General features: G+C 40.0%; 1 protein-coding gene across 2 annotated transcripts in view; it reads right to left on the minus strand.

Annotated features, from left to right (window-relative positions):
* Snx6 (sorting nexin 6) overlaps positions 1–15,283 on the minus strand; it is a 55,917-nt gene that overhangs the window by 34,374 nt on the left and 6,260 nt on the right. For both annotated transcript variants that reach the window (XM_048361971.1, XM_048361970.1), the window contains exons 3-6: positions 6,066–6,170; positions 4,088–4,198; positions 2,387–2,508; positions 499–622 (exon numbers count right to left, since the gene is read on the minus strand). In XM_048361971.1, the coding sequence (XP_048217928.1) occupies positions 499–622; positions 2,387–2,508; positions 4,088–4,198; positions 6,066–6,170 (462 nt within the window). The remainder of the gene's footprint in view (positions 1–498; positions 623–2,386; positions 2,509–4,087; positions 4,199–6,065; positions 6,171–15,283) is intronic.

Raw genomic sequence — 15,283 nt, forward strand, 5'->3', positions numbered from 1 at the left:
CTCTAAAATCTTTTCAGTATTATGTTGGTGATGAAAAAGTTTTAGACTTGGGATTAGAGATGTTTGACCTATAACATGATTTATCATTACTACTTTAATCCACACAAGCTTTACTGAAATGTTGGTATTACTACTGAAAAGGTGATGACTTAAACTGCCTTAACAATTTAAAAAAATCATAAAAAAGGCCTAGTGTGCTGTTGCCTCATGCCTATAATCCTCAGGAGGCTGAGACCTGATGATTGAGGTTCAAAGCTAGCCCAGGCAAGAAAGTCTGTGAGATTCTTATCTCCAATTAACTACCAGGAGCCAGAAGTGGAGCTGTGGCTCAAGTGGTAGAGTGCTAACCTTGAGCAAAAGAGCTCAGGAACAGTGCCCAGGCCCTGAGTTCAAGCCTATACCAAAAAAAAAAAAGTCTAGTGCTTTTCTAACTACTTCCTGCCTTTCCCAATGACACTTAAAAAACTCCATCACTGCTTTGATTAATTTGATACTCACATCTTGATTATATTCCAAGAAGACATGGAAATTTAAATCTTTTCTCAAAATAGGATGTGCTGCCACACGACATAGGAACACTTCATGCATTGCAACTGTCTTCTTGAATATTGCCAAATATTCACTAGAAACAACACACAAAATTATTAACCAGTCATTTTCAAGAAAAATTTTTAGCAAATATTCTTTGGATTAATCTAAATACAAATTTAGGAATACAAAGATAATTCATGTAAACAAAGGTTTTAATTGAACTGTTAAATATATAAAACACAGCTTTAAAAATATTCATGCTAGTTAATAGTATTTATTATATCCAACTGTTAATATTTTTAAGTTTTATAAACTTTCCTTACTATGTAAGAGGATGTTAAAAATCAATATTGGAATATTCATTTTTACCTCTAGAGAAATTATCTATACAACCTTAGCAATTCAATTTGTATATAATTATTGCTTTTACATACCTTAGTAGGAAAAATATCAAATCCCAAATCTCAGTAAGCATATTTTCAGTGTTAATAATTACTTTTATTTAATGACCCAAATACACAAGAGACACTAGAGACTGTTTTTTGGAGTTACATCAAAGAAATATGTTTAAGGTATTTTAATATTAACAATGAATTCCAGCAACAATATTGTAACATGTCAGTTTGGGGAAGGGAAAAACACTCAAGGAAAAGGACCAACATTCTTGCTTCAACTACAGGCAAGAAGGTAAGTTTTACATACCAGCAAACCAGCAGATCAATGTTGGGAGAAGTTTGATCTCTGTGAGGGTAGTCATTCAGTGAAGACAAAAAAGAAGGATGCAGAGGATGGAGGTAGCAGTAGAATAAACCCAAGGTTTTCTGTTATCCAACCCCTAACCAGACCACAAAAGAATCATGATCAGGGCCACTGGAAAATCACAGACTCTTCAATATTAATGTGCCCTGCTAATTTCCAATTTTCAGTCTGAAATTTTCAAGTATACATCTGTCTGCTATCAGACTATTTGTACTTAGTACTGACAGAATTCTTAACATATCTGTCACTTTATGCTATAACAAAGACCTACTTTGCTAATTATCTTTTTAAGAGTTTGTTTCGAATTCTGAAGAAGAGTCAAGTGGTAGTGTGAATAATATGCTTGAAAACTGAAACTAAGTGTAAGAGAAAAGGAATGCATGAGAGGGAAAAAAATGACCAGAACGAGATGAAGGACAATAATTTAAGAAAATTTCCTTGTACAATTCTAAAAATACAGAAAATAATAAAATATAGGCAATTCACACATTTAATAAAAGTGGAGATTCTGTATTTTAAGCAAAGCTGTTAAATAAAAAAATGAATTATCAATTTTCTAAGGATTTAATACATTTTCAGTATATACAAAACTACCAGTCATTCAGTGAAAAACAATTCTTAACTATTCTCTCATTACTTTGCTCCTTTTCCTTTTGGTTATAGGCAGAAGAAGTTAATATATAGAAGAGGAGGGACCATCATATTTAAACAGACAATTGTTCAGTATGTATTCTATGGGAAGTATTAGTTGTACTAGAGTGCACATGTTGAAAAAAAGAGAACTAGTTGGTAATAACCTAGGTCTTACAAACAAACAAAAAGACAGTTTACATTTTGCTCTACTGCTTCTTTTTAAATAAGCTCTTGGATCCTTGTTTTTCAATTTTTAGTCACTTAAAACTTTAAAAAATTTACAATGGAGAAGATTATTCTGTAATTTTCCTGTAGGCTCTGATCATGATCATTAAGACTAGCTATATGACTTAAACTTGTGTCTTTCAAAAAGATATCATGGAGAAACACTAAAGAACGGGATATAAGAGAGCACAAAAACAAGCACAATTAACAAAGGCCAATAACAAAAACCATCACATACGCTTCCAGTTCCTGTTTCATCTTTGTGAATTCCTCCTTTGTCATTGACCCTTCTCCTTCTCCAAGTTTCTGTAGTTTTTCCCTTGAAGCATCAAAATCAGGTCTTGGTGGTGCTGGTGGGATCTATAACAAAACCAATCACTAGTTTTATGAAACTATTTCATTTCTTTCAGCACTGTAGTACTGCAACTATGAAAGACTATATTTGAGAAAGCTGAAGTTATCCTAAACTGAGCACCAGAAATAGCCAAATTCAGATTAAAGAATTTCACAAGATCAATTGATATCCTTGAGATTCTTTTTACCAAAGAGGAAATACAGCACAATACTATTTTCTAGGTATTGGAATAGTTCTCAAGTATCAACTTGCAGGCTTCTTCATGGTAACCTAGAATCTTCAAAATCCTATATGCACTAAGCTGTGACTGACTACCTACTGAATGAATATTAATAGCAAATATTCATATATTTTTCAGAAGTAGGCAAAGGTTATAATTAAATATCAACATACTTCTAAAATTAATGAATTAATAAGAGTTTCATGCTACTGTGATTTTTTTAAAGAAAATAAACGAATACTAACAATACTATCCAGCAAGAGATATTAGGGAGGAGAGCTGTTTAGCAAGAACAAAGTCCTGGGTTTAATCCCTTGCATTGCAACAGAAAGGAAGGGGGGAGGGGGGAGGAAGGACAGGAAGAGTAGGAATGAAGAAAAGTGTTACACCAAAGAAAGCAAAAAAAAAAAAAAAAACAAAAAACCCACAAAACAAAAAACACCAAAAAACCAAACGTATGGTTCAATACATTTTTGCTGAGTTCCTACTACATGGACAGGCACAATGCTGAGCTCAGCCCAGGTTTTTATTTTATTTTCTATGAGCACAAGTTTTATAATGATTGATAAGATATGCTCTTAGTCTATGTGGAACATTTCACCTATTAAAAGTAGTGAAAAAAATACTATCTTATAAGAAAGTAGAGAGGAAAGCTAAGAATAGAACGAGAAAAGAAAAACACAATTTTTCATTCACTATAATCTGAGCTGTAAATCAAGTGCCAGTGGTTCATGCCTGTAATCCTAGCTACTCAGAAGGCTGAGATCTGAGGATGGAGGTTCAAAGTCAGCATGAGCAGGAAAGCCCATGAGTGTCCTATGGCCAATAAAATACTCAGAAAAAGCCAGAAGTGGTGCTGTGGCTCAAGTGGTAGAGTGCTAGCCATGAACAAAAGCAGCTCAGGGACAGAGTCCAGGCCCAGAGTCTAGGCTCAGGACCAGCAAAAACTAAAAAATAAAGGGCTGGGAATGTGGCTTAGCAGTAGAGTGCTTACCTATCATACATGAAGCCCTAGGTTCAATTCCTTAGCCCCACATAGACAGAAAAGGCCAGAAGTGGCACTGTGGCTTAAGAGGTAGAGTGACAGTCTTGAGCAAAAAGACAGGGACAGTGCTGAGGCCCTGAGTCCAAGCCCCAAGACTGGCAACAACAGCAACAACAACAAGAATTCAAGGTTCAGGACTTTGAGTTCAAGCCCTAGTTCCAACACACACACACACACACACACACACACACCACACACACACACACACACACACACACACACACACAGAAAAAATAATTTTGTTAGTAAAATGCTAAACAAGATTGCAACACATAAGAATCTAAACAAGCTTCCAGGAAATGAAATCTTTGTAACTTACAATGTAACCTGCATAGTCTTCATTTTCAACAAAGGAATCATGAAGCCAGATAAATTCTTCATGTTGTCGGACAACAGAAAACTCACTTTGTTTAAAATTTGGCAATGAACTCTGCAAAGATACAAGATTCCTTTGAATAAAAGTCAAAATTACACTAAGATGTAGTTTAATAAACATTTTAGATCCTTGTTTTTAAATATAAAGACTATCAGAGACTTTAAACTGTATATGAAAAATCGTAAGATAAACAGAAAAACTACCTCTTTTTGGGGAAGTAAGCCAATGGGTAGTTATCATACTGTACTGTTTCCATCATTTAAAAATTACCCTGTTAAGGGGCTGGGAGTATGGCCTAGTGGCAAGAGTGCTTGCTTCTTATTCATGAAGCCCTGGGTTCGATTCCCCAGCACCACATACATAGAAAAACAGCCAGAAGTGGCGCTGTGGCTCAAGTGTCAGAGCACTAGCCTTGAGCAAAAAGAAGCCAGGGACAGTGTTCAGGCCAAGTCCAAGGCCCAGGACTGGCCAAAAAAAAAAAAAAATTACCCTGTTGAATCATGCACTGAAGGCTCACACCTATAACCCTAAGCTGATTAGGAGGCTGAGAGCTGAGAATCTCGCCTCAGAGCCAACCAAGGTAGATAAATCTTTGAGACTCTTAGCTCCAATTAGCCAGCAAAAAGAACTGACACAAAGGGTGACATCTTTTTGTTATCTTAACTTCTTGTTAAGATAGCAAGGGCTGGCTCACACCCCAAATCCTAGCTACTCAGGGGGTTGAGATCTGAGTACTGCAGTTCAAAGCCAGCCTCAAAGCCAGCCTCAGCAGTAAAGTCTGTGAGAGTTTTATCTCCAATCCATCACCAGAAAACCAGGAGTGGCACATTGGCTCAAAATGATACAGCTGTAACTTTGAGCAAAAAGAACTCAAGGACAGCACCCAGGCCCTGAGTTCAAGCCTCAAGGCCAAGAAAAAAAAAAAGAAATTACAAACTAAAAAACAGTTCTTTCCAATTACATTAAAAACACAAGTTCGGCAAGTAAAATACTGTTCATCAAAATGAATAAAGGACTATTTATCAAAATGAATACCAAGAAGTGGAAACATTATGTTTTGGGGAGGTAGGGAAAAGAGGGCCCAGGAATGGAGGAAGGGTGAGCAAATGTGGTCATTATATTATGTAAAAAATGAATTATATAACTTGAGGGTAGGGACAAGAGGGGGGAAATGGAGGGAGAACAAGGAAGGTGACATTAACCAAGAAGTATTGTACTCATAGCCTGACTTATGGAATTGTAACCTCTTTGTCCAACTATTTAATAATAACAATTTTTTTAAATGAAAGAAAGAAAAACACAAGTTCTTGCACTAGTGGCTCAAACCTGTAATCTGAGCTACTCAGGAGGCTGAGATCTGAGGATCACAGTGTGAAACCAGCCTGGGCCGGAAAGTCCAAGAGACTTTTTTTTTTTTTTTGGCCAGTCCTGGGCCTTGGACTCAGGGCCTGAGCACCGTCCCTGGCTTCTTCCTGCTCAAGGCTAGCACTCTGCCACCTGAGCCACAGTGCCCCTTCTGGCCGTTTTCCATATATGTGGTGCTGGGGAATCGAACTTCATGTGTAGGAGGCAAGCACTCTTGCCACTAAGCCATATTCCCAGCCCATCCGAGAGACTCTTATCTCCACTTAATCATCAAAAAAAAATCAGAAGTACACATGTGGATAAGTGGTAGAGCACTAGCCTTGAGCACAAAAGCTCAGGAACTGCACCCAGGCCATGAGTTCACTAAAAAGCTGGAAGTGGAACAGCAGTGGCTCAAGTGGTAGAGAAGTAGCATTAGGGGGAAAAAAAGCTCAAGAACAGCACCCAGACCCTGAGTTTAAGTCCCAGGACCAGCACAAAAAGAACATCTTTATTACAAACACAATGCTAGCACAAAATTAACACGATAGCTACAATAATACAAAATCTCATTTACCTTTGTGTGAACAGTGAATTTTACTTTATCTCTTTCACTAAGAGCATCAGAGATGTCCACCTGTAGAGCAGCATCACTTTGGAGATCTACACTTATTGCTTTAAGCTAGAAAAAGAAATTAACACTTTAATTAAAATTTTTTTCTTTAAATTTTTTTAAATTTTGTTAGGGTTTTGTTACATAGCCTCGGCAGGACTTGAACTTTCAATTCTCTTGCCTTCAATTCTCAAGGCCTTGGATTCAGGCATGAACCACACTGGCTCTGTGTGCTTTCATGTAACTTAATTCTTCTCTCAGACAATAAGATTACGCAAAAAAGAGAAGAATCTTAAATCTAAAAAAAAAAAAAAACAAAAACAACCCACTGAAACTCATTTTATCTACATATCTATATTAGGGACTATATTGGGGTAAGTTTGATTCTATACTGTTTAATTAAAGTCAGCTTTGCACACATCGCTAAGCTAATCACCATCTATTATCATTTTGTCTAAAAAGAAAACTATTTCCCAAGAAGATGGCACATTAAAGATCAAGTATTCTACTTGCAAAACTGTTTGGTGTAAACCAACTGAACAACTCATGGGAGGAGAGGGAAAGGGGGAGGGGGGAATGAGGGAGGAGGTAACAAACAGTACAAGAAATGTATCCAATGCCTAACGTATGAAACTGTAACCTCTCTGTACATCAGTTTGACAATAAAAAAGAAAAAAGAAAAAAAAGATCAAGTATTCTATTTTTTTTTTCTTGCCAGTCCTGGGCCTTGGACTCAGGGCCTGAGCACTGTCCCTGGCTTCTTTTTGCTCAAGGCTAGCACTCTGCCACTTGAGACACAGCGCCACTTCTCTGGCCATTTTCGATATCTGGCCATTTTCGATATATGTGGTGCTTGGGAATCGAACCCAGGGCTTCGTGTATAGGAGGCAAGCACTCTTGCCACTTGGCCATATTCCTAGCCCAAGATCAAGTATTCTAATTTAAGGGATGTGCCTACCTTTCAGAGTAAAAGAAAAGACATTACTTCTTTTAATTCAGGAATATACAATGCAACTAGCAAATATAAACCTATTAGAAATATATGATGTACTAAGAAAAACACTAACATAAAGCCATAAATAATACTATAAACTTCAATATGCTTTAAGAATTAGATAAGTTCCCCGCTTAAAAGCTTCCATTTGCTTGTCAATGAGATGATTTTCCCACCTATAATGCTGGAGATGAAACCTAGGGCTTTGTACCTGCTAGACAAGTGCTCTACACTGAATAATATCCCCTGATCCTACACTAAATTCTTAAAATTTCATCCATGCTTCCCTCAACTTCAGGAACAACAATCCTCCTAGCTATGTTTATGCTTCTGTGTGGCTGGAATTACAGCTGTGATCCATCGTGCTCAGGTTGTTTTTGGAAGTAGGGTCTTGCTAGCTGGGTTTTTTGTTGGGGTAGTTGCTTAGACTAACATGAACCATGATCCCCCTCTTTGCCTCCCAAGTAGCTGGGACTACAAACATGTGCCACTGTGCCCAGCTCATGAGACCTAAAAATGTCCTTTCTCTAATAACTAGGATGTATAATAGAAAAGCCAGTCCCTAAAAGGAAATCTCTCCATCAGGACATAATTTCACTGAAAGTTAATTGCTCCATTTCATCAATTCTAGATGTATATATTTATATTTTAGCACATTTGCAGTAGGGCTATCTCTCAACTGATGACAAATTAACTGGTAATAATTTTCTTCCTTCCAAATCTAAGAAAGCACTGAAGCTCACTTTACCTATATATCTAGATTAGAAGAAGGGCTTTCACTAGGCACTGGTGAAAGAATATAGAAAAAGATCTTTCACTGGCACTGGTGGCTCATGCCTATAATCCTAGCTACTCAAGAAACAGAAATGTGGAGGATTGCTGTTTGAGGCCAGCCCAGGCAAAACGTGTGCAAGATCTCATCCTTACCAATTATAGTTGGAAGTGTTGGCATACCACAAATCTGGGTTTTGTGCGGAAAGTGTCAATCAGAGGATCATAATCAAGGCCATCCCAAGCATAAACACTATTCAAAAAAAGGTGCCAATGGCTCATACCCATAATCCAATCCTAGCTACTTAAGGGCTGAGATCTGAGGGTGGTGATTTGAAGCCAGCCGGGGCAAGAAAACTCAGGAGACTATCTTACCTCCAATTAACTACCAAAAAATCTGGAAATGAAACTGCAGCTCAAGTGGTAGAGCAAAAAAGCTTAAAGGCAGCACTCACACCAAGTTCAAGCCCCAGAGCTGGCACAAAAAGAAAACAAAAAACACTTGATCAAGATGCACTATACTGGGCTGGGGATATAGCCTAGTGGCAAAGAGTGCCTGCCTCGGATACACGAGGCCCTAGGTTCGATTCCCCAGCACCACATATACAGAAAACGGCCAGAAGCGGCGCTGTGGCTCAAGTGGCAGAGTGCTAGCCTTGAGCGGGAAGAAGCCAGGGACAGTGCTCAGGCCCTGAGTCCAAGGCCCAGGACTGGCCAAAAAAAAAAAAAAAACAAAACAAAACAAAAAAAAAAAAGATGCACTATACTCATAACCTGACTTATGAAATTGAAACTCCTTATCCAACTACTTAAAAATAATTACTTGAAAAATGAAAAATGTACAACTATGAGGCCTCAAGTTGAATACCCAGAATCTCAAAAAACAAGATGTTTCATTTAACTGCATCTTAGAATTGATAAAACATTATATTACAAATTTAATGTTAATTACATAAAAGCTGTAAATTTTATTAAAGGAAAAAGCTATAATGCAAACAACTTATGAATCCCCAACATTTAATTAACTTTCCTCAACTAATGAGTTCAGTTTGAGGAAATTTTCCACTTGACCACATTCAGTAGTGTTTAATCTTTATCTGGACCAATAAACTTTGTACCTTGTCAGAGACTGACTTAAGTATTTGTTACTCTAGTCAAAAGACTAGCACAGTGAATATGAAGTAAATAAAAAAGTGTGATAAAAAGTAATTTGGAGGGGCTGGGAATATGGCCTAGTGGTAAAGTACTCGCCTCATATACATGAAGCCCTGGGTTTGTTCGGTTCCTCAGCACCACATATATAGAAAAGGCCAGAAGTGGCACTGTGGCTCAAGTTGGCAGAGTGCTAGCCTTGAGCAAAAAAAGAAGCCAGGGACAGTGCTCAAGCCCTGAGTTCAAGCCCCAGGACTGGAAAAATACAAAACAAAAGTAATTTGGAGAGCTGGGAATGTGGCTTAGTGGTACAATGCTTGCTTAGTATGCATGAAGCCCTGGGTTCTATTTCTCAGTACCACACAGACAGAAAAAGCTGGAAGTAGCATTGTGGCTCAAGTGGTAGAGTGCTAGCCTTGAGCAAAAAAAGCTCAGGGCCTGGGCACTGTCCCTGAGTTCAAGCCCAATAACCAGCAAAAACAAACAAACAAAAAAAAACCAAACTAATTTGGAGTTAGGCACCGGTGACTCATGCCTATCATCCTAGCTACTCAGGAGGCTGAGATCTGAAGATCAAGGTTCAAAGCCAGTCAGGGAAGGAAAGGCTTTGAGACTCGTACCTCTAACCACCAAAAAGCCAGGAAAGAAGGTGTGGTTCAAGTGGTAGAGTGCTAGCCTTGAGCACAAAAGCTCAGGGACAGCACCCAGGCCCCAAGTTCAAGTCCCAAGACTAACAAAAAAAAAAAAAGTAAATTTTAAGAAATCAGTTATATTTTGCTAAAAAAACAAAAGTAACTTTGATTATTCCAATAGTCTTCCACTGGTGTCTGGCTTCTGTCCACCATCTTATTAAACTAGAACTGATTCTTGTATTCAAAATACAAGGGCTGGGCTGGGGATATGGCCTAGTGGCAAGAGTGCTTGCCTTGTATACATGAAGCCCTGGGTTAGATTCCCCAGCACCACATATATAGAAAATGGCCAGAAGTGGCACCATGGCTCAAGTGGCAGAGTGCTAGCCTTGAGCAAAAAGAAGCCAGGGACAGTGCTCAGGCCGAGTCCAAGCCCCAGGACTGGCAAAAAACAAACAAACAAGGGCTTCAGGCTTAGTTGTAGAGTACTTACTTGCCTAGCATGCATGAGGCCCTAGGCTCAATTCCTTAGTTACATAATCAAAAAACTAAAATAAAATTAATTTAACTTAAACAGGAAAAAAAATACAAGGTGTTCACCCTGTGGAAAAGTCAAAACCCTCATGTTGGTCCAGGAGGCACTATAAAAACTCCACCTGACATGATCTCTAATTCACTATGGCCCTGGCTCACAGCACTCCTGCCATATGGTTTTGCCTTGTTATTCCTTGGACATACAGGAACATCTTTCTCCTCCCCAGAACAGTCTGCCTCCAAATATCTACGTGCATGGCACACTTTCTTTCCCTTCCTTCCCCTCCTCCTCCTTTCTTCTTCCCTTCTTCCTCTCCCAGGTCCTCTCTCCCACCCCACCCCTTTTTTCTTTTTGTGCCAATACTAGGAGTTGAACTGAGTCTTACTCAGTTTTTTCACTCACAGCTGGCATTCCACCATTTGAAGCATTTCCAGCTTCTTTCTGCTGGCCAGTTTATGAGTCTTACAGATTTGTCTGTCTGAGCTGGCCTCAAACCATAATCCTCAGATCTCAGCCTCCTGAGTTTCTAAGATCACAGTTGTGAGCCACTTGAAGCAAACCAGGTTTTCTTCAAGTCTTAAAGTCTTTCTCAGGAAGGCCTTTCCTTACCACCCAGTCTAAAACCACAGCTCAAATCACTGTACCCTCCCCACCTAACAATGCCGATTCCTCCATTTTTGTTTGCAGCATTTATTTACCACCTACTATACTTTTTAAACTTTGTAATGGCCCTCCCTGACTAGAATTCAACTCCATTAGGATAGATTATAATATACACAACTAACCCAAGAAAAATTAGTATTACTGGTAAAATGTAAACATTTGACACTAGTAAGATAGCAATATGCATTGAATCTCTTTTTTGTCGATCATGGGGCTTGAACTTAGGGGCTGGGGCTGTCCCTGAGCTTTTTTGCTTAAGGATAGCACTCTACCACTTTAAGCTACAGCACCACTTTCAGTTTTCTGGCAGTTAATTGGAGTTAAGAGTTTCATGGACTTCCTTGCCTGGCTGGCTTCTAACTGTGATCCTCTGATCTCAGCCTCCTGAATAGGGAGGCATGAGCCACTGGCACCTGGGTTAATCCTTTATTTATTTATTTTTTATTTTTTAAGCTGGACAAGGTGACACATACTATAATCCCAACACTAAGGAAGCTAAGGCAGGACTGAGAGTTCAAAGCCAGCTCAGGTACTCAGGAGGACTGAGGCTGTAAGCCAGCCTGGAGATTCTTATCTCCACGTAACCAGCAAAAGGCTAGAAGTGGAGCTGTGGCTCAAGTGGTGGAGCACCAGCTGTTAGTGAAAAAGCCAATGAACAGTGCAAGACCCTGAGTTTCAGGCCCAGTACCAGCACAGGAAAAAAAAAAGTTCTCACACTCAGGATCCTTAATCAGCAACTATCCTTGTTTTTACATTTAGCTGCTGAGTATGGCTAAATACACAACTATTTGTACTGGTTCGCTACCAGTTAAAAGTTCTTCAAACTCCACTAGATTTTTTTTTTTTTTTGGCCAGTCCTGGGGCTTGGACTCAAGGCCTGAGCACTGTCCCTGGCTTCTTCTTGCTCAAGGCTCGTACTCTGCCACTTGAGCCACAGCGCCACTTCTGGCCATTTTCTGTATATGTGGTGCTGGGGAATCGAACCTAGGGCCTCATGTATACGAGGCAAGCACTCTAGCCACTAGGCCATATCCCCAGCCCCCCCACTAGATTTTTTTTTTGTTTTTTTTTTGCCAGTCCTGGGCCTTGAACTCAGGGCCTGAGCACTGTCCCTGGCTTCTTTTTGCTCAAGGCTAGCACTCTGCCACTTGAGCCGCAGCGCCACTTCTGGCCATTTTCTGTATATGTGGTGCTAGGGAATTGAACCCAGGGCCTCCTGTATACGAGGCAAGCACTCTTGCCATATCCCCAGTCCCTCCCACTAGATTTTTTTAAACCACTCTATACTCCTAAATTGGTATGATCAACTCTCCTGATTCCCTGCAGCAACTATTCCAATCTTTTCCCATGTCAGCTTTCTACAATACCTCACTCTCAGCAAGTGATCTTGACTCTCATATAGCAGGAAGACAAATACCAGCAGCTATCTTTCCCTCAGATCTACCAACAAATCTTTCTATAAATATATAAATGCAGCCTCACTACCATCTTTGCCCTCTCGAAGCTTCATACATGGCTACGCTGTCCTGGATAAGGCTAAGCTGTCCACCTGATCATTTGATCTTCCTATTTGCAAAAAGATCTACTCACATACTGCTCTTCTATTCAAGTCTAGCCCCGATCTCACAAAATCTTCCCGAGTACCTAATTTTCAAACCCAATGATACTTTTCAGTCTTCTTGGCTTCTCTATAGTATTTTTCCTTAGCACAACTCACCATTTCCTCTTTAAAATGCTCTCAACTTCTAGAAGTTCCACTCACTCTCTTCTTAAGCCTCTCGCTGAATCAAGTAATCTCTTCTCTTTGGTCACTGCTTTTCCCTGAGGTGGGATCTAATGTTGGCAACATCAACCACTCTTGGTTAACAACTTCAAATTTACACTTCTAACTCAGACCTTTTCGTGTGTGTGCTGGTTTGGGGGCTTGAACTCAAGAGCCTGTGCACTGTCCCTCAGCATTTTGCTCAAGCACTCTATCACTCAAGCCTCGGCCCTACTTTCAGCTGTTTTGGGCACATCAAATTTCAATCCTCAGATCTCAGCCTCCTGAGTAAGCCATCCGCACCCAGCTTCTAACTCAGACCTTTTGCTCAAAGTTTCCAATAAGAACTTCAAATTCCCAACTAAACATATATACTTGGAGTTATCTATTAATTAAAATACCTTAAGGGGCTGGGAATGTGGCTTGGTGGTAGAGTGCTTGTTTAGCATGCATGAAGCCCTGAGTTCAATTCCGCAGTACCACATAAACAGAAAAAGCCCAAAGTGGTGCTGTGGCTCAAATGATAGAGTGCTAGCCTTTAGCTCAGACAGGCTCAGGGACAGAGCCCAGGCATGAGTTCAAGCCCCAGGACTAGCAAAAATAAATGTGTTGTGTGCCTCCAAAGTGCCAAGAACTGTTCTAGTAATAAAGAAATAGTAGAAGAAGGACAAAGTCCACACTGACAGATGTTACCTTCCAGCTTTGGAGGAAAGTGGTTAGATGCCTTAGGTAGTACTTTTTGAATTCAGGTTTGAATTCAGCCTAGCACTTGCTCAGCTTGCTGGCTCAACTAGCACTCTACCACGTGAGTCAAACATTTACCCTGTTTTTTTGGTGGTTATTTTGGAGATGGAGTCTAGTAGACTTGCTGTCAAGACTGGTTCTGAAACTCATTTCTCATATCTCAACCTCCTGAGTAGAGGATTATAAGAGTGGCAGGTGCCAGACTTCATAGGCAATTTTAAGGCAACTTACTGAAACCAAAGATACTTTTGATTCTCTATGCTCTCTCTCTCTCTCTCTCTCTCTTTTTTTTTTTTTTTTTTTTTTTTGCCAGTCCTGAGGCTGGAACTTGTGCCTGTGCACTGTCCCTGGCTTCTTTTTGCTTAAGGCCAGCGCTCTACCACTTGAGCCACAGCACCACTTCTGGCTTTTTCTATTTATGTGGTGCTGAGGAATCGAACCCAGGGCTTTATGTATGTGAGGCAAGCACTTTACCAATAGGCCATATTCCCAGCACCTGCTCTTATTCTGCATTTTCTTTTTCTCCCTTGCCCAGTCCTTGTACTTATGTCACTAGAATCTGTCAAGTCCATCTCCTAGGAAACTTTTTTTTTTACTATATCCTTGCTCATAGCTGGCACTTTTTTTTGCATTAAAATACCAGATTTTTAAATTTGTAAATTAAAGAATCCTTAGAAAAACCTTTTAACTGTAGTTGCTCTTTAAAACAATAATACAATAATCCTTTGAGAGTTTTGGTAATGCCCAAACTTGATGGCCTTTCTTGGAGCTTAAACCTAAACTCATCCATTTTTTACATAGTATGCTGATACATGTACACACTCTTGTGAATAATTTTTTGTAGCAAGAGATCTTTTTGCCAATTTTACTCTTGCAGATGACCAAAATTTAAGATAAAACATTTAACAAAGCACTTTAGCATCCTTCAGGACCATTACTCCAGGGCTTGCTCCACATTAACATATTAACATATCAAACACCTTTGCTGAAGGAAAGCTGGGTAGGGATGCTCTGGAGCTGAACTCAGCCCACACAGTGGCCTGACAGTTTTTAGCCCAATTTATGACTAGGGCATTAGCTGCCCCATCTCCCTTTCCACCTGCAATTGCAACCAGAAGGGAGGGGACATACCAGGCTTGTGACCCAGCCTAAGGCTGAAACATTTTATTCCCCAGAGATGTCCTAATGAATAACAAAGACTCATATAACAAGAAGCCACATTTAAAAACTGGTACCAATTCCAAAAACGGAACAAGACACTATTAATTGGGGGGAGGAGCCTGTATCTTGTCCCCAACTGTCTTGCTGACCAGGTTTCAATTAGAAAAACCAAAGCAAGGCAGGCAGCCACCCAAGTTCACCTCTCTACCAACTGTAATTGCAACTGGGTGGGAGGGGACATACCAGGCTTGCGACCTGGCTCAGCCAGAGGCCAGTCCACATCTAAAACTGGTACCAATTTTAAAACAGAACAAGGCAAAAACTGAAGGCTGGATTGGACCTAATGAGCCCCCAGCTCATCCCTACCAGAACTCTGAGTTTAAGCAGTAGGCCTGGCATTCCCACTCAGCAAACCGAACCCAATCGGCTGAGTGAGCCTGCCACTCCCATTCAGCTAACCAAACTCCCTACTACACAGTATGGGAGCACTACCAAGTACTGAGCTGGTGGCTTAAAAGACCACGGCCCCACCCCGGGTAGTCTCTTGCCCTACCACAGCTAGACGTGACGCTGTAGGGGTCCCCCCCAACCATGGCCCTACTAGGCACGAGGTGAGTAGTCTCCCCCAACTATGGATCTCTCACATAGCTGGCACTCTTATCACTCAAGTCATGACTCCAGTTCACCATGTCCTCTCCTTAATCTTTCACTGCTGAGTCTACCATTTCTCATCGAGTTGTTACAATTGTGTTCTGCCAGTCTTTGCTT

Source organism: Perognathus longimembris, chromosome 14 (assembly GCF_023159225.1).
Source record: "Perognathus longimembris pacificus isolate PPM17 chromosome 14, ASM2315922v1, whole genome shotgun sequence".
Lineage (NCBI taxonomy): Eukaryota > Metazoa > Chordata > Mammalia > Rodentia > Heteromyidae > Perognathus > Perognathus longimembris.